General features: G+C 35.3%; 1 protein-coding gene across 1 annotated transcript in view; it reads left to right on the top strand.

Moving 5' to 3' along the window:
* Positions 1–12,710, top strand: part of LOC109238646 (RNA-binding protein 42) — a 33,184-nt gene extending 20,474 nt beyond the window's left edge. The window contains exons 4-6 of the mRNA XM_019405132.1: positions 11,261–11,357; positions 12,008–12,092; positions 12,409–12,710. Coding sequence (XP_019260677.1) covers positions 11,261–11,357; positions 12,008–12,092; positions 12,409–12,436 — 210 coding nt within the window. The 3' untranslated portion in view covers positions 12,437–12,710. The remainder of the gene's footprint in view (positions 1–11,260; positions 11,358–12,007; positions 12,093–12,408) is intronic.
* The last annotated feature ends 11,396 nt before the right edge of the window (positions 12,711–24,106 follow it).

The raw sequence follows: 24,106 nt of genomic DNA, 5'->3' as shown, positions 1-24,106 counted from the left end.
TGTTCTTGATAACCTGCAATAACCTACATCCATGTGTTGAATAGCTTGACTGTTTGACCCTTTGCCTCCTAGAAGCACTTGAATTGTTAAAGATCATGTAAAAGTCAAAGTGTGGGGTGATAAGGGAGTAGAAAAAGGGAATCAGGAAAATACTTGAATGGTGCAATGGTAGTTTAAAAAAAATGTATATATTGAAATATAGAAGAAGGAACTTGCAAATAGGTGGTCCTAAAGTAGTGAATGACAAGAAAAGCCAGTTGCACCTAGAAAAGCGGGGGTAGCTTATGAAACAAGTGTGGAAGGATGACTGGGCTGAACATGGAAATCGGAATAAAGGAAGAATGTATTAAAAGTGCTTAGGGAGGTTAGTCACTATATCCAAATATATCCTACCCGTCCCTTAGCCTACATTACAACCAAATAAAGACCTCTTGATCTTAGACTAAAACAACTCGATTAGTAGAGTATTACACTAAGGGCAAGCTTATGGTGTATCTGTGTGGCATATGAATGTTCTTTGCTGAGAGTGAGTGAATTCTTTCTATCTAAAGTTCTTTGTGCTTGATTCTATATGTGTGGAACTTCTCTCAATTTATTGATGTGAGGGCATGTGACTCAGGAAGAAACAGCAAGTTTTCACCTCTGTAGAGTGACTAGAGTGAGCATGTGTGTGGCATGGTATTAGAGTCTGCATTTGAGGTGTGACAGTTGCACTGCTTAGGTTGTTCTTTCATAATGGCGGGTGTGACATAAAATTGGGTAACTCGTTGAGCGATTCGACCTAGAAGTGTGGTTCAACTTGCTCGAGGACGAGCAAAGCTTTAAGTGTGGGGTGTTGATAATTGGTGAATTGAACTATGATTAAGCCTTAAAAGAACCACCTTCTTGTAGAGTTTTTATTGTAATAGTGATAGCAAAATGCTCTTATTGGTGCTTTTCATATTTTTCAGGTTACATACAGTAGAAGAAGGCTATGGAGTGGTTTTGTATCATTCATGAAAGAAAAAGAAGCCAATCGTACCAAAGTCGCCAAATGAACCATGTGAAATACACAAACAAGGCCTGGAGGTGAATTGCCGCGGTCCCGGCGTAACCGCGGCCGGACCGCGGCGAGCTGCTATATGAGATTCAGAGAGGCCTTTTGGCCGCGGTCCTAGCGTGGGCTCGGCCAGACCGCGGCAGGCGACGAGAAATTGAAGGACTGAAGTGCAAATTCCGGAATTCTTAGCCCAAAACCCTATTTAAATACTAGAACTCGCCCAAGGGAGGCAGGGAATATTTTTAGAGAGTACTTTGGCAAGGAAAACAAGTGTGAGAGATCACCCAAAACATCATTACTCTTATTCTTCTTTATTTTTCTTGCAATTTATAATGATGAATCTTTTAGTAGTTTATTTCCCCATTGTCATGAGTAGCTAAAAACCTTAATCTAAGGTTTTGGTGGAACCCGTTGGGGATGACTTGGTTGCTTTATTAATATAATTGAATTTGGTTGTTTATCTCTAATTGTTCATTTATGTTTTGATTGTGGATTAGTTGAAAGAGCCCTCAATTATCCGTTCCTATTTATTATGCATCTACTTGAGAGAGAGTGCATATTTAGGTGATTGTATGAACAACATCACTCCCGGAGTATAGACGAGAGTCATAACCTAGGGTGTAGGGGTTGGATTAGAGATAACGAAACCCCGGGTGCAATCTAAGTGAATTGTATTGTGAAATTAGCTAGTGTAGCTTGACAGAGTGTGTCTAGTAGATTATCATAATTACTTGAGAAAGAATTGTGATAGCTTGAGCGTTCATGTTGTTAGAGACAACTAAATCATAGTTATAAGACATATACAACCAAGGAAAGTACCAACGGGGGAAACCATTGCCTTAGACTTTATTTCTACTGTTTACACATCAAGTTTAGTTAAATTTTAGCTGTTAATTACTTTCAATCTTTAGCTGTTAGAAAATCAACCATTGTGAATCAAAAAGTTTGGGAAAACAGATTGTGTGAATTTAGTAAATCTGACAGTAGTGATTGATAGGTTAGTTCCCTGTGGTTCGACTCTGGGCAATAATAATCAGATTATATTTGCAACGCCCGCATAGTCTTTTGTGAGACTTAGTTGAGCGTTATCAATATACATACATATATACGCGTATATAACGCCATATGGTCACGGGTCAATGCACATGAATGCAATGCATGAAAAGTACGTTAATAAAATCTTTCGAATTGCTATAAGACCATTTTGCCTTTGAGTAATATCATAAAATAAACTCTTCTCAACTTTCGTATTTTTCTGAGACCCATGAACAGATGATAAACTATTATGACACATGGAAATTCAAGAACATAGATATCTCTAATACTTCTATGAATAAAGTCATTTATGAAATTTGTGCATTTGCACGTTTCGTTCGTATCGTATGGATCATGCCGAAAAGAAAGAAGGGATAGCCTTAACATACTTGGAGTAAGAACAACTCCGATAATTATCCCGTTGGAAACCCTCGTGGATTGAACTTTGAACCCAAAAATCGGATTTAAGCTTCTGCGCTTTTGAACTTGAGGAACGAAATTGGCTTGGATTCTGGACGAATGGATTCTGCTCTAGCGTTTTTGGTTTTGAAACCAAAGACAAAATGGATGTAATCTAAATTTCAACTTGTTCCAACGTTTTTGTTGGATTTGGTTGAAGCTTCTGTTTCAAGCTTATTTGAACTTAAGAAGGAATTGCCTTTGCTCCAAACATATTTGAACTTTAAGAAGAAATTGCTTCTGCTCTTTATCGTATTTGAGCTTGAAGAATGAATTTATTTTGCTTTCTAATGTATACGACTAATATGACTAAGACTTAAATGAGTTACACGTTTCCTGCCACTAAGCATATATGACCAATTGGTCATATATTTGAATAGTCCGTCTATTACCACGTTGGGGGTGGAGATTATTAATTTTTTACCCACTAATTAGTTAACTGGGTAATGTCCTGTTACCCGATAATTAATCAATTACCCGCATAATTTAAAAATTACCACAAATTACTTAAAACTCTATTTATTTTTAAAATACTTCATATATACTTTATATATTATACTACCATGGTCATATGGTACCTTGCATGGTACTAGTTCATAATTATGGAGTATTATCGCTCGACCCGTATTTTATTCCAAATTGACCACTTTCAACGAAACTCGTTTTTTTTAATTCGTGTACCCTTTATCCTTTAGGACACTTATTTATCGCTTGAGCTCATCCCCGAGTCTACGTCAATTAATTGAAGACGAAACTTTTAACGTACGAAAACGCAAAATGTAACAGTACTACACAAACAAAAGAATGCCACAATAAAGAGAAGTTTATTGATATAAAAACCCATATCATAATAAACTTGGAGTTTATTGATAATTGCACACCTCATGGTGAAAATCTGAAGTTTATCAATATTGATAATTTATTCAGATGGCATAATTGGTTTAGCCATGTTAATTTAAGTATGATGTGCAAAAATAAAAGAGAATTCACATGGGTAAATATTAAAGAACTAGAAAGTTCTGTACGAATCTCTTATGTTGTTTGTTCTCATTAATTAATATACCAACTAAAATTGGGATTAATCCCATGAATGTTGGAAATATCAAAGGTGAATCTGGCCCATTCACTTGCCATGTATACCACATAAGATGCATATATGAGATGGTTACATGTGCGATTATTAATAACCGCAATATGGTGTTCGCGAGGTAACTTGCTCAATAATTTGACTTAGAGCATAATTTCCAGATTTTCTATTCAAGATATTTTATCTTGATAACTTGGTTTACATTACAACTGGTTTAGCAAGATGATTTATTGAGTGCCACCACGTAATAGCTAAATAATTGCTTACGAGAACAAAGTTATATATATCAGTTTGATATACGTTATATACGAAAGTATATTATTTTCTCCCATCACAAGTGGTTCAGGATCAGGAACCAAATAATTCCATCTTATTAATATTGATGTGCGTGTATATTTTGATTAACACCATAATGCACAAAGATGGGTTCCCAAAATTAAGGAAGAAAGTTAGTTTTTCTAACATAAGGGGGAGAAAGCATAAACAGTTGAGAAAAAGTTACAGTGAATGAATTATCACTTGTACATCTAGATCCTCGAATAAGATAATATGAACTTGAAGTTCATAAAAGGATAATTCATTTGCAATATATTGCAAAGCATGCCAGATGCATTTGCTGGCCCAAAGAAAGTAACTATATTCTCATTGCAAATGCTCCTATTAAGTCCTAGAAGGACAAAGTCTATGGTACGCTTAAAGCATATAGACAAATCGGTTTCAAATAAACTTCTTAATAAAGAAGATGAGCAAATGATCATAATAAAGGAGGCAAGTGATCTAGAAGATCGCATGACATAAAACTTCATAAAATCTCAGGAGAGATTCAGGTACTTGAAAATATAAATGAAGAGATCTCTATGTTATGTCTTTATAAAAAAAAGGAGGTTGGAACCAATATAAGATATTCGTCGACGACATCTATGAAAGCGCTAAGTATAGATGAGAATTTTAAGTCTGTTGAATACAGACACAAAAATATTTACCAAATAGAAGAGACACAATTCAAATAGAATTCGTTTCATATGAAAGGCATGTAGTTTTGAACATGTAGTTCAAACACTTGAAAGTATAAAGTCAATGGTATGTGCAATCAGTTTTCGATATCTTATATGTCTAGCATGACATGAAAACTTGATATGCATATAAAGTCTATTATATGGCTTATATGACTTAACAATACCTGAAGGATTTAAATTGCTTAAAGCATATAGAATTCATGGTCATGAAGTACTACATCCTCAGTGCAATTTGTGCACAAATGTATCTTGCTATAACTATATGCATGATAATATGATAGCAAGAGTTTTCACCTCTATGTGAAGATATTGAACTGACGATTTCAACAAGATCATATGAAGACAATTCATCTCCATCAAGAACGATGATTTCAAGGTGCAATATATTCATTCAAGTTAATATGCCTGATTTGTTCATCAAATCTCTACCAAAGATCTTTTGAAGATGGTGCACAAGATTGGAATGCAAATGCTTAAGGATGTGAATTGATGCTCTCATCAGGGGGAGTTAATACGCGTTGTACTCTTTTTCGCTTACAAGGTTTTGTCCCACTGGGTTTTTCTTGCAAGGTTTTTAACGAGGCAACCAAAAGGTGTATTGTTAGATATGTGTACACTCTTTTTCCTTCTCTAAAATTTTTTTCCCACTGGGTTTTATTTTAGTTAAGGTTTTAACGAGGCACATTATCTGTTGAATAGACATTCAGGGGAGTGTTATAAATAGAATTGTATTTATGGTGAATGTCTATATTTAGAGAGATTCTATGATTCATTGTTTGGTGGCTAAGTCACCCTCTCCCTATAAATAGAGGGTTCTATTCCATTGTAATTCATCCAATATCAATAAGAATTCTCTCTCTCTACTTTTCTCTGCAATACTCTTGTTCTTCATTTATCGTTTTATAATATATTTTAATTTTCTATGGTTAATTCCACATTAACATTACCTTTTATGATCTCATCTTGTAGAATATTGTACATTCACCTTTATATTACGTTATCGATTTCATTACAATTATTGGTATGATCAAGAGGTTACAAGTTCAGGACACTGAAACAATCTCTTATAGAAATATAAAGTAAGACTGCACACATAAAACTTAATACGATCTTGCCCTTTCCCATACCTAGCATGGAACTTAGTGTGTTGGATTGCCCTTTATATTATCATAATTTTTTCCTTTACATTATCATAATTATTTTACCAATTTAACTTGGTTATATAGTTAGAAGGAAAGAATAATATGTGAATTTTATACTCAATTTTTTCATGACCTCGGAAAGAGGAATCATATGCTATTCATATAATCTGTCTTGAGACATTATCGAAATATAAAAAATACAAATTTTAAATAAAAAATAGTAAAAGGTTAGGACAATATAATCTGATTGGATAATTCAATTTATGAATTGATACCAAAATATCTTTTGCTCTTTCTATGCTTAAAAACTTGAAGAAAAATAAAAAAATTCACAAATTTCTATATTCAGTATATGTAGAGAAAATTAGAAATATTCTGACCTTACTACCTTCGCAGTTTGTTACACAAAAAAAAAATAAAAAATGACAAGAATCTTATGTGTTCTTTTGACACAAGGGAGTAAAAAAATTATCATAATTCCCAAAACTGGATGAAGTTGTAAGAATATAAATATGGAAAAAGAATTAATACCAAAAAAGTTCCATATACCCGAAGTGAAAAAGGATTTATATATAATTATATCCCCAAAATATGCTAATAGTTAATATTGGTAATAAAGTAAGGTTCTTTTTTCCTTTTCATAAAAATATTGTACTTTTATATTAAAACTCAATTTTATAAAAAAAATTACATAAACCTAAATTACTAAAACTAAAATATTGGGCCTCCAAACTTAGGGAGCTTAACCGCCTCTGCCATAATCCCACTTTTTATAACATCGTTAATCCTTATATTCATAATTTGGCCCCCAAATAATCCCTCTCCTCTGTTTTTCAAGTCCGAAACCAATACCAAGTTCTCAACCACAACGAAAACTGCAGGTATGATCATGGCTTATTGCTTTATTATACTTTCTGTGTTAGCTTCTTCACCCACCCACCCCCCGCACGTAGGTGCCTAGGTAGGGTTGTCTTTTTCCTCTCTTTTTTCCACAAGCTTATGGTTTAGCATAGCATATGAGATACTACTGCTGAATTTTAGCCAAAAATTGTAATAAAAGCTGAACAAGTTTATGTTATTGAAGTAGTTAAGTGTTTCTTCGTTTAATAAGTATTAAGTTATTGGGTTTCTATAGCTGATGGGTTTTTCCCCAAAATTCAGTTTTGTTTTTTTTAAATTTTATGACGATAGTGTCCCGTCCTTGAGCCGAGGGTATATAGGAAATAGCCTCTCTACCTTCGCACGGTAGGGTAAAGTCTACATATACCTTATCTTTCCCAGATTCCACTTGTGGGATTACACTGGGTTTGTTGTTGTTGTTGTTGCTGTGTCCCATCCAGCAGACTATTTCACTTTCATGTTAGTGAATTGGTTGCTGGATAAAATATAGTTTAATTAATTAATTTAAAATATTAGCCGAGTCAGAAGCAGGCAAGGGACACCACTGGCATTAAAAAGAAAAAAGATAAAATTGGTTAGTATTGGTTCACTAAAGTAAAATTAGGAAAAACAACTACAACAAACCCAATTTAATCCCATACGTGGGGTCTGGGGAGGGTAGTGTGTAAAGACAGAGAGGCTGTTTCCAATAGACCCTCGCGAAAATTAGAAGAACATTGGGTTTTATTCAATCAATCAAAGATTTGGTTAAGGATGTAGGTTATACTAAACAAGACATTATAACAAGTACTGTCCAAAAAATATTTGTATCAACAAAATGGAGAATCGTGGGAGAATTCGTCATATTTGTTTAAAACTTTAATGAATATGAAGGACAGAAAGTGGGCTGGATTGGCGTTTTCTTTTTGGGAGACAAAAGCACTTTTTGATTGCATATACAATTTACATAGGAAAGTACAATGTAGGATTAAGTCAAATGTGTGATTTCATTTCTTTTTCTGTTCCCCTTGAGTTCTGTAGCTGATACTCATCTTTTTTCCCTGTTTTAAGTGTTTTTGACTTTTGAGTCAAGTCAAATTTGAATATTACTATGTTCTTTTTTGTAAGTGTACAGTTACTGGTTTTGGCAGCAGAGTTCTTTGATGATCTCTTTCAGATAGAGGTGCTTTAAGCGGCTACACGACGTCATTTCCGCGTGTCCTTCAATAGTTTTACTCATTCAGCCCATTAATCAGAACGCTCGTTTTTCACTGGGCTTTAGCCCATTTCTCCAGTGCACCGTTTTCGTATTTTCAAGTTTCAACCAATACTTGTATATTTCGTGATTTCTTTTTTCACATCCTCCAATCTCTTCTCATTTTCGGAAAAGAAATCACATTACAATAATTCCCCAAATTTCTGCCACCCCCCCCCCCCCACCCCACAACCAAACCACACACACACACACACAAAATCCCTAATTCACCAGAGTTGCAATGTCGACGGTGCCTTCAACGTCGGCGGGAGCTACTTCAACGTCGTCACAGTACACTTACTCAAACGGCACATACTTTCCGACACCGTTTCATCTCCAACAACAACCTCCTCCTCAGCCCTACATAGGCGCTGCTCCTCCGCCCGTTCAACTTCCCTGTCCTTCTGTCTATCCTGCTCCTGGTCCTATTCCCGGGTTTACACTTTAACTCAGTTTCAACAAGTAAGCATTTCAAATCCTCAGCAATTATTAATTGCAAAAAGAAAAGGAAAGAAAAATGAAAAAGTAATAAGTTTTTATATAAAAACTCTGTCTTTGTATGTTTTAACGATGGTGGAAGTTGCAATTGATTGTCAATCCTTACATTTTGATTTAGTTACAGTCACTCCTCCTCACACAAGGTAGGGGTAAGGTTGCGTATACCCTCCCCTCCCCAGACTCCACTTGTGAAATCATACTGGGTATGTTGTTGTTGTTGTTTGTTAGAGTCACGCCAATGTTAATAGAAAGTTTAATTGTTGTTAGGTGGTGTTGTTTGACTGCTGACGAAGTTTAAGAGAAAGAATAAAACTTGTAAAACTTGTGATCTAAAGCAACTCATAGACATTTATGTAGCTATAAATCATCTCATTAAGAGTATAATAAAAAATTAAAACTTTTAGATATAGAAAGGTGTCTTCTTCTTTGACAGACTATACATCATCTCATTGAAAGTGAAATGTGAAGTTAACTTAATTTGTCTCTAAATATAGGAAAATATCATTCTTTTTTGGACATACCAAAAAAGAAAGTGCATCACCAAGCCATAGATGTTTGTGTGGCTAGAAAATTATCTCGTTTGAGGTAAAAAATGAGAAGTTTAAAGTTGAGAGTATATATTTGTGTGTAATGCTTGTTGAGAGTATATATTTGTGTATATATGTTCATAATAAAATCATAAAATATCATGACAGCCAATTATAAGCTTGTTAGTTTCCTTTTAGGAGGATAACAGAAGAAAACCTTCATAGAAGTATTTGTGCCAGGCCTTTATACGTATGTAGCTTTGTCATGTTAAGCCAACAAGCTTATTCTGAGAAAAAGAAGGTGTATTACTATATTTGTCATGTTTGTAATGTACGTAATTCTTACGGATAGGCTCAGATGCAAATCACACCTGAAGCACTTGAAAACTTGAAAGCTGCACTTGCGAGCAGCGAAATGGAGCACAAAGCTGAGGCCAAGAAGAAAGCTGTACCTCGTAAGGCAGCAGGACAAAGTTGGGAAGATCTTACTTTGGCAGAGTGGCAAGAGAGTAAGCCTAATTTCCTCTTTTTTTCCTTGACTGGCTGTGCCTCATGTTATACGAATCTGTTTATTTATTCATCTGGCTTTTTGTGGGGATTACACTGGTTCTCTGTAGTAACTTTAGGCATCAATTGAACTGGATAGTACCTTGTGCTGAAGGGTTTTGGCATTGTGAATTTGGTTCAAAGCGACCCAAAAATTTTACAGTTTGGAATTTTGGGCAGAAGTCAAAGACTTCAGATCTGTTAGCCTAGTGTAAAGTGCTTAAAATTATTGCAAAACTCTAACAGAAAGATTTAAGTAAATCTTAGGCTATGATTTCAGGCAATGGGAATGCCTTCATTTTAGGGAGACAGACGCGATGATGATAGCTAGTGATTGTCTTGATGCTAGAATAGAGGGGAGTGAAGCAGGCCTAATATTTTGACATTGTGTACCCAGTGTTGCATTATAAAGCAATTTAGGAGTGTATTTAGAGAAAAGAATGTGCAGGAGACAAACCTGCAAAGTAATCTATCTGATTTTACATGTTTGAATAGTATGCTTTATTGGTCCACTTTCATGGATTGAGGTCTTGCAAGTGATATAATTTTCTTACCCAATTATCTTTTGCTGGTGGTTGTCTAGTCACTTCCTTTTGTATGGATGTTTGCACCTGTTTTCCCATGGTTTCTTGTGCCTTTTGCTTTTAGAATTGGTGCAAATCCTAGTATAGTGGAATAACTAAGTTTCCTGTTTGGATGGTGTCACAGATGATTATCGTCTATTCTGTGGTAATCTTGTGAATGAGGTGAATGATGATGTCCTTTCAAAAGCCTTTTCAAGGTTTCCAACCTTTAACATGGCTAAGGTATGTTCTGTTAGTTCGTTTATGTTTTCCAATAATTTTACATTTTTATGTTTTTGATTGGTATACATGAGCACTGGTATTTCTGGTCATGAAGGGAGAGATTTTTGTCACCTAGAGGTTTAATTCTTTTCTGTATTTTTGATGTCATATTTCTGCATCCTGAATATTCATGAATCTTCAGAAATCTGAATTTCCTTCTAAATGCATCAACATCTATTCATAGTTTGGGTACATCGATAGTGGTATGCATGCATCTAGTTTTGAGAGAGACTTCTCTTCACTTTTTACTGCTTTAAAATTGGAGTTCAGTAACTTCCAAAAATTGAAAATAAAGAGACCATATTAGTAGTATCATAGTGGGACCACAAATTGTAATCCTCAGGTTGTATGTTTGTGTGCGTATGTGTGTGTTCTTTTCCCTTTTCTTTTTGGTGGGGTTCATTTCAGACATGCATGTTGACTTAGTTCTGTATGTGCCTGTTTGTGTTTGCGTAAACAGAAGAACACAAGCCAGTAAAAAGGTTGATGATATGAGATATTTCCTTTTTTTGGCTGTCAAAAGCAGTGAGCATCTAATTGAGGAGATACTAGATTGGTGGCATCTAATTGAGTAGATATTAGTGGTGGTGATACCTTACCTATTCCCTGGACATAGTCCAATTGAGGAGATTCTACATTGGTGGCATCTAATTGAGAAGATAGGAGTGGTGGCGAGACACATAGCCTATTGTAATTTGTTTATTGCCCTAAAGTGCAGTAGTTATGCGTTATAAAGAAGTGTAGCTTATATTTCAAGATCCATCGTGCTGATGTTATTACTAACTTCATTCTTTCTGCCTTGACCTCAAACATTGAATAGAAGTAAAAAAGTATCTTATATTCGCCTTGCTCTCTCCGAACTTTATTGTATAATTGTATGCTGTAGCTTATAAGGTTCAATAACCAAGGGTTTCTATAATGCATGTTGACAGGTTGTGAGAGACAAGCGGACTGGTAAAACCAAGGGATATGGATTTGTGAGTTTTTCCAACCCATTAGACCCTGCTGCAGCATTTAAAGAAATGAATGGTAAGTTATCTGTTAAATCGATATTTGAATGTGTAATCTCTTATCGTGCTTGTGGGAACCAGCATAATCAATATATTAAGTGATGACACAAGTTGATAAACTGGGTCTGTCACAGGTAGATAATCAGCTTTTACCTTTTTGAACACCATCACTCATAAATGGTATGGATGGTAGTCTTCAGCTGGATCTAATATTTTCCTTGATACACTGTTTGGTTGATGGCATGTGTCGGTTTCTTTGGTCCCCCCTTTTTTGATGTCTTCACATCAAATGTTTAGCGTTGATAAAATAGTGCACTTTATTATGCCCCTGGTTTTTCTATTTGAATCTGTACTTCCCCTCCCCTATCTTCACTATACGAAAAAGAAGGAATAGTGAAGGAAACAAGTAACAGTACTCTGCTGGAAACAACATTTAGGACTGCTTTTTGAAGTCAGTTTAGGAAAAGAAAAAATAGTAAGGAAAAAGGACAACATTCAGTTTCAAAAGTAAAGAAAAGGACAACATCAACGAACTTGTATGAGATTTAGGCAGTCTGGTTTTTGTGGAGTTTGCAAATGTCTGAAGTGGCAGTTGCTTTAGTTATTGAATTGGTAATGATAATATTATACCCAGATGCCTAATGAGGTGGTAATTCATGTTGATTTCAGGGAAGTATGTCGGAAACCGTCCGATTATACTTCGCAAGAGTAAGTGGCAAGAGAGGATTGACTACAAGCTCTGGAAAGTTCAAAGGTGAGGGTTACTTGTATGATATTACATCTTGATACTTGGCATTAAAAAAAAGGGCAGCTCGGTGCACTAGGCTCCCGCTATGAGCGGGGTCCGGGGAAGGGCCGGGCCACAAGGGTCTATTGTACGGAACCTTACCTTGCATTTCTGCAAGAGGCTGTTTCCACGGCTCGAACCCGTGACCTCATGGTCACATGGTTGCAATTTTACTAGTTACGCCAAGGCTCCCCTTCGATACTTGGCATTAACTGGCTTCTAATTATCAAAAAGAGCATTAACTGACTACTTTTTTTTTTTTGTATGTTGGATCTTGTGGCAGAACCGATCACATAAGAAACCAAAGCTAGTAAAGAAGAGTATATGCACAAGTGAGCACCAACCATGATATAATGACGCAAGCAGCAAGATACTTGAGATACTTGAGCAGTTTTATGACTTAAGTTTTAATCTTGGTGGTTCCTTTACTTCCATTTTGTTATGTTATATTTGTTTAATTTGCGTAGATTTTGAAAGATTGTAGGCATTTTATGACAACTTTCGTCCACGTAATTGTAGGTCTACTTCATTATGTTTCGACAAATCAATCGTAATAGACTAATAGCCTGTTTGGCCTAGCTTAAATTAGCTTATTTTGAAAAGTATTTTTTCACAAAAGTACTTTTGGTGAGAAGCGGTTTGTGTTTGACTAATTAATTTGAAAACACTTATGAGTAGAATTAGTGTTTGTCAAGCTATGGCTGTCCAACGGGATGGGCCGGCCCGGCCAGTCCCGTCTCGTCCCGTCCCGCGTGTTGTCCCGTCCCACTTCAAGTTAAACGGGATGGGCCAATGTTGAACGGGATTTCGTCCCGTCCCGCGTCTCGCCTGTTTTTTTTTTTTTTAAATCTAGCCGTTGGGCAACGGCTTAAATTGCAAAAATAGCCGTTGCCAACGGCCAAAGACGCGCAAAACACCCCCTACCCCCCCCCCCCCTCCAAACACCCTTCAAACTTTTAATATAACTCCTAAGTTTATTAAATTACACTTTGGCCTTATTTTCTGCTATAAATACTTCACATTCTTCTTCATTTTTTTCCAACAAAAAATCGATCTTCTCTCTCAAATCTCTTACATTCTAATATTCTATCTATATTATAATCTCAATTTTGTTACTATCAAGTGATAGCTTTCAAGTTTCAAGTATTTGGGCAAATTTTTGGAGCAACTTTCAAGCTTTAAATTAATTCGTCAAGTATTTGGAGCAATATTTTGGGCAATTTCTTCAAGTTTCAATATTTAATCACGGTATACTCGTTCCATCTCCTAATTTTAATATATTTTTGCGTATCATTTTAGTGCTTAATTTTTGTGTTTACTTTACGTGTTTATTTTCGTATTTCATCTGTGTATTTAATTTTTGTGTTAGCTTTTTTAATTTAATTTCGTATTTAAATTATGGCACCTAAAAATGTATTTAGCATTTTTAAAAAAAAATAGTAAAGGTGAAAGTAGTAGTAATCCTACTAGTCCTAATCCTAACCCTTTTTCTAGAATTAGAAAACATATAGATGAAATGACTCATGTTGATGAAACTTCATTTTCCCAACCCCCGCATTTTATGATGTTAATGTCGGAGAATAACTAGATCATGAAACTTTACAACGACAATTTGACAATGATATTTTTTTTGAGGACGAAGAAAATGAGGAAGAAGAATTAGATGAAACACCCACTTTCGCAACACAAGCTCCAACTCAGAGTCAATCTCGGTCTGGAGCTTTACCCCTCTAAGGGGTAAGTTTAAGGCTGAACGTCCCAAAACATCACTTGTATGGAAATTTTTTAAGCATGATAAAGTCAATCATCGTGCTATATGTGAAAAATGTAAGCAATAATTTGCACACACAACAAGTTGTGGTACGGGGGTTTAAGTAGACACTTAAGAAAGGATCACAAATCTTTATGGATACAAGCTAACATAGAAGCCGGATAAATTATAGATCCTACCATCAGTACTGGCACTCCTAGTGGATCTGGTTCTAATCAAATTCAACAACAACTTGACCCTGCTTCTGGTCATGTTTTATGCCCCTGTAATAAAGATAGAGATCGTGAGAACTTAGCAAAAATGGTGGCTGTCTGTGGCTTACTTTTTACTTTTCCTTCTCACCCTACTTTTGTGCATTATATACAAGAAACTTATAACCCTGCTTTTCAAGGTTTTCCTAAGACCAAAGTTAGAAATGATGTTTTTAAATTTCAAACCAAATATCTTCAGTATATTCGTTGTGTATTTTTTCACTTAGATTTTAAAGTGTCTATCACATCTTATATAGGTTGTGGTCCTAATGGTTGTGATTATTTAACTGTTGCATGTCATTGGGTTGATCATCACTGGAACATGCAAAAACGTATTATTGGTTATAAATTTGTTGATTCAAAACACACTGGAGCATATATTGCAACTACTGTTCTACAAATACTTGATTTTTGTGGACTCATTGATAAAGTTTTAACTATCACTTTAGATAATGCTTCTGCTAACACAACTGCAACAAATAGCTTAAAATTTAGACTTTGTCCAATTAATCTAGCAAATTTTCATGTTAGATGTGCAGCCATATTTTTAACTTGGTTGTAAAAGATGGTCTTAATTTATTTTCTGATACTTGTAGTAAAATACAACATGCTTGTGGCTACTAATTTATTTTCTGATGCTTTAATATGCATAATGGTATCCCCGCTGATCAAATTGTTGATTCTGATTGGGATGAGATCAAAGAGCTTACTAAATTTTTAGAAAAATTTTATTATGCTATAAAACAATTTTCTAGTATATATTATCCTACTGTTACACAAATATTATGGTATATTTGTGGAATTTCTGTTGTATTTGGTAAGTATAAAATAAATCCAACTTATGCACCGGCCATTAATGAAATGATTTCAAAATTTAAAAAGTCCCAAAGTTTATTTAATTTCTACTCTACTTAACCCATCTTTAAAACTAAGAGGTGCAAAGGGACTTGTTCGTAAAATTTATGAGAATTTAGCAATTCAAGAAAATGAACAACCATTTCTCAAAGACTGCCAAGCTAGCATATATTCTTATGCTAGATCAATGTTTGATAAATATAAATCTATGGATACAACAGGTTGTGAAACTGCTACTTCTACTTCTAAGTCTAGAGCAGAAGTTTTATGGGAAGATATGGATGATATAACAGGTTTTGATTCCTCTATTGATGATGAACTTGATTCTTATCTTAATCAAGGATTGGAAAGTATTAAAGACAAAGAAGGCAAGGAACAACTTTTGTCATGGTGGAGGGAGCGTGGCAAGGCTTTTCCAACACTTTCAATAATGGCCCGAGATATCCTGGATATTCAAGTATCATCAGTAGCATCGGAGAGTGGTTTAAGCGCGGCAAGATTTCAAATTGAAGATCATAGACATGCATTAGCGGAGGGCAGTCTAGAGATTTTCGTATTATTCAGAGATTGGATTAATTCAGAAAGAAGAAATCTTGGTTTTAAAAAATTAACCACTAGGGAAGAAGAAGGATACCATGAGATACTTAGCACTGGGAGCGATGACGGCATGGAGCTCATGGAACATCAATCAACATTGCCAATTCCAGCAGAATGTCCGAGAGATATTATTGATAAGTTACAAAGAAGCTATATAGGAGCTTACAAATATTAGTATGATAATTTGTAATTGGCTACTAAGAGGCCTAGTTCAAACAGAACCCTTCCTAGAAGGTGGCTGCGTAGATTAGGTGCCCTTCAAAAGAATTATATTTGTATTTGAGATTTGAAAGTTCTATTAATAAAATAAAAGGCTCTAAGCGTTGGATTTTTTTTATGAATTGTCTTAGTTACTTAATACTTTGAAATTATATTAAATAAATTATAACTCTATTATAAATTTATAATTACTAGAATATTTCATTACAAGTCTTTTGTTTTAACATTTTATAATTCTTTGCTTAGTTTTCTAATTTTCGTTTTAACATTTAAGTTTATTAAATAAGTCAAAAATCTAGCCGTTGCAAACTTTAAAAACATAGTATTTTTCAGAAAATTAGACGTTTTTTTTCATTAAAAAAATTACACTTAAGGCCCACGAATCCGTCCCGTCCCATCCCGTCCCATCCCGTTTGTTAGCAGAACGGGATGGGCCGATCGTTTCGTCCCGATTGTCCCGTCTCGTCCCGCTTAAATATCGTCCCGTCCCGTCCCGTCCCGTTCGACAGCCATAGGTCAAGATAGAAAAAAGTGCTTTTAAGTATATTTTTCTCAAAAGTGTTTTTCGAAAGTGCTTCTGTTTTCAACATTGTTTATGCTTCTACTCAACAACATTTTTTTTTTCTTCTAAAAACTTGGCCAGACATTTCAACTTTGAAAAAAATAAAAAAAAGTACTTTAAGCCTTGAAGAAGCTTGGCCAAATACACTACAATAGTACTTCACCGACTAGTACCATAGATGGCATTAATGCTTTGTGTAATTATCCAGTGGATTCAAGCCCTGCTTCTCCCTTCCCCCTCCCCCCGTTCCTACCGTCCAAAACAGGACTATGGAGTATAGCCAAGTGGTAAGGCATCGATTTTTGGTACCGGCGTGCAAATGTTCGAATCCTTTTACTCCAGATTATGAACACTCGATCGGATCTGTCAAGAACGAGCTGACGACTACAAGGAAGCAGTTGACTGCAGTCCCTGAGCATGCAAGCCAAAAAAAAAGTTTGACAGTGTACTAATGTTCCCTAGTTTGTATAAATAAAAAGTCTCCCTTGTTCAAAAAAAAAAAGGGCCTAGTACATCGGTTTGTGTTGAACAAGAGTTGAACATTTTCAGCATTTATCTACTTGCACTTATGTCTAATATGTCATCTTTAATCTTTATGGTTAGATGTCTAAAATGTACATTTTTATTTGATTTGCTCTTTAGACTGAATAAGCTACATTTTCCCAATGTTCAACTGGAAAGAAGTACCCACAATAAGAGTAGTTAAAATTAAATTTGGAGCTAAATTCTCTAAATATAATTTACAGAATAAATGAAAAAACTTTAAAATTTCATGAAGAAATACGCTTAGCTTAAAAATTCACGAAGGGAAACTTGAAATGCCAACATTTATATTTACTAGTATCTATGAACGTGCGTTGCACACTAATAATGATATGTGATGATTTAAATAGTTATTTATATGAAGGAGCAATAAAATTTAATTAATAAAAAAAATTTATGTATAATAACACAACAATCATCTAAATGCCCAAAATATTATAAAATTAGCATAACACATGAATTTAAAATAAAGGACATCATCAAAACTTACTCAAATAATTAATTTTGTCATGTTAGTTAGATAATTATGTATTATAGTTTAAAAGTATTTAATGCGATGATATCTTAATGAACACTTCTTTGTGGACAATATTTTTTGTGTATTGATCACGCCCAACTATGCCTTATAAAAAGGACAATGCGGTCGTTGCAAATATAATCCGGTTTACAAGTCCGGAGTCGAATCCCACAGAGAACTAAGGTTTAGCTACAGCTGTTCACTATCACCAAGAAGACAAGCTTGAACAATTCCTAACTTATAGATATTAAGATTCTTGTGTTTAACTACTTAACTAACAAATTAAAATAGTAAATTAACAACTAAAGATATTGAGGGCTAGAGAAAAGATTAAGGAGGTCTAGAGTTATGATTTTCCCAATTGTCGGAATCCTTCCCGCTATGTCTTCTATAATTTCGCCTAAGTATTCTCTACCGATCATGAGCACTCTTATTACCGTAAATCTCTCCCGAGTAATTACGATAATTTACTAGACGCACTCTCCCGAGCTACGCTAGCTGGCTTTTAATACAGCTCACTTCAGATCGCACCCAAGGCTTCGTTATCCCTAATCCCACCTTTAAACCCTCGGTTATTGATCTCTTATATACTCTGGGAGTGGTGTTGTTCAACAATTACCTAAATATGCACTCTCTCCCGAGTTATGCATACTAAATAGGCACAGCTAATTGAGAGCTCTTCAACCAACCACAATATAAACGTAGTTGAACAAATAGAGAAAAGCTATGGCTCAATTATATAAAAACATAACAAGAATTTATCCTACAAAAGGTTCTATCAAAACTCTAGATAACAAATTAGCTATTCATAATAGTATGTAAAACTACAATACTAAAAGTCATAACCAACAATGAAAAATAGGAAGAGGAAGGAAAAACTCGTAGAAGAATTCTCCGCCTTGCTTCCAATGTGTTCTTGCCTCCAAGGGTGTTGTCTAACCCTAAAGTAGTGTCTCTCCGCCTCCTTAGGTCTAATTTGTGTCCAAAATATGTCCCCTTCTTGTTCTTGGCCGGCCTCCTTTGTTTTATATAGGGTTTAGGACTTAAAATCCCATGTTTTACACTTTAGCCCCTGAAATTTACGCTTCCCACCGCGGTTTCACCGCGATCGCGGTGGAACCGCGGCCAAACGTCCTCGCGGATTCTTCATTCTTCAGAAACTGCCTTCCACCGCGGTTCTGCCGCGGTTCTGCCGCGGTCGCGGCAAAACCGCGATTTTTCACCCTGTTCCGTTTGGAATTTGGAAAAACGTAAAACATGAAAGTTTTAGCCCTTTGAGTTAGCTTTCCAACCATATATTGTGGAGCCCAAATGGATTTCTGAGCAAAAAGTTATGTCTATTTTACTAGACAGTGCGCAATATGCCTCCTCAAGTCTTCGTTCGTACTTAATTATCAAATTTGACCCCCGAACACGATCCCGGCTTAATTCCTTGAGCTTTTACTCAGACTTCAAAGCTTCAAATCACTTAAATTCATTCCATAACATCTATATAGCTCGGAATCACACCTACAAGGCATAAAACACACAATTAGTGCAAAACACTAGCGATTAAAGCGCAAACTCAATTAAAGTGCAGTAAATTCGAGTGTAATAAGCGACTAAAATATGCAATTATAGCCTATCATCATGTATGTTTCCTCCTAATGCTTTGGTTGCTCCGCCTTAACCAGAACTCTTGTTGTCGATCTTGATATCCCGTGCAACATACAGTTGTTCGTGCAAGAACACATATTGCGGTAAATATTGTTCAATATTTAGGATGTTTGTCCTTGAGCTTTATTTATTATATTTGCAAAACATAAACATACTAAAAATTATTTTCACACAATTGCGGTAAATATTGTTCAATATTTAGGATGTTTGTCCTTGAGCTTTATTTATTATAGTTGCAAAACATAAACATACTAAAAATTATTTTCACACAAATTTAAAAAGATATTCTTAGTTTTGGAAGACGAAAGTTGAATACAGGGATAAGAATATACTTAGATGCACATTGACCAGTATCATAATTTTTGCATGTATAACGTTATTGTCAAAGCTTTTATATACCATCTGTGTGCTATTATATAAGCTATTCAGCGTATTTAAGTTTTTCAGTAGCATGATGGGCATACTTTTCTTCAAAATCAACATATATACAATGGAAGATCAACTTAATCTATTATATATACGTTGACACTCGCATACGAAAGACATAATAAACTTGACAACAAACATGTATGATAGAAAGCCGTTTGGCATTAAAGTATTTAAGTATTCTTCTTAGAAGTAATTATTGGTATCATTTTCTGTTGAATCAAAAACAGAAAAATATTTTATTTTTACTATAAAATTTTGCAATCAATCTTTTATTTAGTTGATCAACATATCCATTTCTGTTAGTTAAGATATCTTATTAGTTTTATCATGCGATTTGCACAAATTGCGTTTTAATCTAGTAATAGAAATATTTCTCCTATTAAATTCACTATTATTACCATTGTGATTGATAGCCAAGTGTTCAGAAAGATGTCACGATCCGAATTTTTCATCCTCGGGAGTCGTGATGGCGCCTACTAGTGAAAGCTAGGCAAGCCAAACAACTGAATTTAATTACCTTCGTTCCATTTTAAATCCGTTAACAATTAAGAACCAACAGTTAATGAACGCCATAATTTAATAGGCGGAAGACTAAATTTCAAGTTGTAATAATGCTGCCAATATCAATCCATAACAATTTACCCAAGACTGGTGTCACAACTTCACAGACTGTCTAAGAGTATTACAAATAAAGGTCTGAAAGAAATAATACAAACTGTCTCTGGAAATACAAGAAGAAACGGGAATAATAGCTAGAAGGAGATGCGAAGGCCTGCGGACGCCTGCAGGACTACCTCGGGTCGCCTGATGAATGCAAAACAGCTATCTCACTGCGGTCCGAGATCTACAACAATGGGATCTGCACAAAAGAGTGCAGAGTGTAGTATCAGCACAACCGACCCCATGTGCTGGTAAGTGACGAGGCTAGGACCAGACTACCAAATAAACTTGTGCAGTTAAATCATATACAGCAAAAAAATGAAGCAAAAATGTACAGTCAAGGATGGGAGGGGGAAACATGCTGCGGGGAAACAACAAACGATAACAGGAAATCAGCAGGTAAACACAAGGAACACCATAACTAAATTTTCAACGAGAATCAGAAATCAAACAAGTGCACGGCATCACCCTTCGTGCTTTTACTCTCATCCTCACCACAGAAATCAATATAAACTGCACGGCGTCACCCTTCGTGCTTTTACTCTCATCCTCACCATAAAATTAATATAATCGGCACGAAATGGTATATCGTGCGGCACGGCATCACCCTTCGTGCTTTACACTCTTCCTCACAAAATTTATATACGGCATCACCCTCCGTGCTTTAACACTCTCTCACCAAAACAATGCACGGCATCACCCTTTCGTGCTTTACACTCTTCCTCACCCAAACAACAATCACAAACAATAAGGGCAAGAAAATAAATGAATCACAATAAAATCCCGTCAAGGGAACAATAGCAAAGCAACAACATCCCGGCAAGGGAGCAATATCAAAAACCACAACATTCCGGCAAGGGAGCAATACCATAATCCTCTTCTCTTTTTCACATTTATTTCACAACTCGATTCATAACTTGAGCCAATGCTCTACAAGGTTTAATTGTCAATTACTCTTTCACAATTCACTTCACAACTTGAGCCAACGCTCCTCAATGTTCAAATATTACCATTTCTTCCACAAACTTTGCCCAACAATAGAAATCATCACAAAAGGGCATAAACAATACAAACGGAGTCATAATAATCATAATATAAGACTCACGGGAATGCTTGACACTAACGTATAGATACTCGTCACCATGCCTATACGTCGTACTCAACAAATAACACATAGCAAATAGGACACGACTCCTAATCCCTCAAGCTAAGGTTAGACCAAACACTTACCTCGATGCCTCGAACACAATTCAAGCCTCAACTATCGCTTTACCTCTTGATTCTACCACCAATTCGCTCGTATCTAGCCACACGTTACTTAATTATATCAATAAATGCTAAATGAATCAATTCTAATGCATGGAAAAAAAATTCTAAATTTTTTCCCAAAAGTCAAAAATCGACCCCGGGCCCACATGGTTAAAACCCGAGGTTCGGACCAAAACCCGATTACCATTCACCCACGAACTCAAATATACAATTTATTTTGAAATCGGACCTCAAATCGAGGTCCAAATCCCCAAATTTTGAAAAACCTAGGTTCTACCCAAAACACCCAATTTCCCCTATGAAAACCTTTGATTTTGAGTTGAAATCATGTGAAAAGATGTTAAAGATTGAAGAAAATGAGTTAGAAATAACTTACAATCGATTTGGAGAAGAAATTGCCTTTGAAAAATCGCCCAAGAGTGTTTTGGTTTTGAAAGGGTGTGAAAAAATGGTTGAAATGCATCTAAGTTATAAATTTACAGGTCTCTGAGACTTTTGCATTTGCGAATAAAATGTCGCATTTGCGACCAAGTCAGATTTCCGGTCTTCTTCGCATTTGCGATAGACCTTTCGCAAATGCGAGATCGCATTTGCGATAGAAGAGTCGCATTTGCGACTAAGGCTACAACTGGAGGCATCGCATTTGCGATGGCTACCTCGCATTTGCGAGGTAATGCTGGCCTGGGCTCTTTCGCATTTGCGACATAGCCTTCGCATTTGCGAGCCAGGCTTCGCAAATGCGAAGCCTACAGGCCTGCAATATACCAGTTAAAATCTGCAACATCCTAAGTCCAAATTTCACTCCGTGGCCTATCCAAAACTCAGCCGAGCCCTCGGGGCTCCAAACCAAATATGCACACTAACCCAAAAACATCATACGGACTTACTCGTGCATTGAAATAACCAAAATAACATCAACAATTATGAATTTAGCATCAAAATCATGAAATCACTTAAGAACATCAAATTTTCTAATTTTTCTCAAATAAGGTCCGATTCACGTCATTTCAAGTCCGTTTCTTACCAAATTTTACATACTTAACTTAAATCACATATAAGACCTGTATCGGGCTCCGAAACCAAAATACGGGCCCGATACCATCAAATTTCAAACACATCTCATTTCTCAAAACTCATATATTTTCCAGAAAATAATTTTCTTTAAAAATTCATTTCTCGGGCTTGGGACCTCGGAATTTGATTCCGGGCATACGCCCAAGTCCCATATTTTCCTACGAATCCTCCGGGACCATCAAATTACGGGTCCGGATCCGGGTCCGGGTCCGAGTCTGTTTGCCCAAAATGTTGACTAAAGTCAACCATAATCAAATTTTAACTCTAGAAATTTCTATTTCTCATATTTTCACATAGAAGGCTTTTCGGATATAGGTCCGGACCACACACAAAAATTGAGGTGAGGTAAAAAGGAGGTTTTTAGGCATCGGGACACTGAATTGGTTTCTAAAACAAGTGATGAATTTTTGGGTCATCACAAAAGAACCACATCATCTTTTATTGGATGCTCTCATTCGTTTCCGACACGAAGCAAGAAGACACTGAATACTGGATCAGTTCTTATTTTATATTTCTTGTCAGTTGAATCTTTTTCATTTGAGGTCAAAAGTATAACTTTGGCAAGCTAGTTTTTACGGTCTCTACTTTTGTCGATTTTGGAACTACTGGCAGTACTTGATATAAATTACCTCCTAAATCATTAATTTTTCACCAAATGGTTCATTAATATCGAATATATCTCTAGAACTCTGTTTGACAATTAACCATAAGTGCTTCATCTAATATTATCGATTTTGCTTTCCTTATAAATTTAGCATCATTGCTCTGCTTTGATATATTTGTGATGGTTATTTAAGTTGTTTGAAGAAGTATATCAAATCTAAAGTGGGTGGCCTCACAATAAAATCGTTGTTCGTACACCACTTGCTATTATTGCTGACAGTGTCATGCTTCTTGATATGATATTTGCAAGTAATGCATGACATAAAAATATTATTTCTATTCCGCCGGAGGCATCTACAAAGTAATCCTGTTATAGTAGAGTCGACTCTTTATAATATAGTCTTGAAAGCTTGTTCTTGTTTTGAATTTAGCTTTGATTGTGCTTCTTCAGATACTTGTGTAACATTTTGATTCTTAATAATATATCAAGCTTTTTTTTTTTTGTGTTCTAACGCTCTTTTTATGGAATAAATTTATGCATCCTAAGAATTTTTTTGAATTGGATTCTCTTGCTAAATAATTAATTAAAAGATTTAGTTATTTGATTTTAACATAAAAATAATTTATTCTATATTGATACAGATCTTAATATTAGTTCATCTCTTGTTTTGAATATTTAATCTTGGTTATAATTTTATCCATCATAAATTTTCTTTTCAAAGAGTAAAAGATTGATATGACATTTCACTTTTAGATCCTTATGTCTCTAGAATCATTAGTGGTATTGACTCTTACCAACCATTTTTTTTCTCTTTCTCACACATTTATATTCTTAAATATTTTCTTAGTTGTTTTTAATAATTAGGCATTTTTTAATATTATACGAAAAATTAATAAAAAAATATTATTTGAGTAGGAAAATAGTTCAGTCATAATATAAAAATATTTTATCGTGGGGTATCCCCCCCCCCCCCC

Source organism: Nicotiana attenuata, unplaced genomic scaffold (assembly GCF_001879085.1).
Source record: "Nicotiana attenuata strain UT unplaced genomic scaffold, NIATTr2, whole genome shotgun sequence".
NCBI lineage: Eukaryota > Viridiplantae > Streptophyta > Magnoliopsida > Solanales > Solanaceae > Nicotiana > Nicotiana attenuata.
Note: the sequence above shows the minus strand (reverse complement) of the source record. Positions and strands in the feature narration are given on the sequence as shown.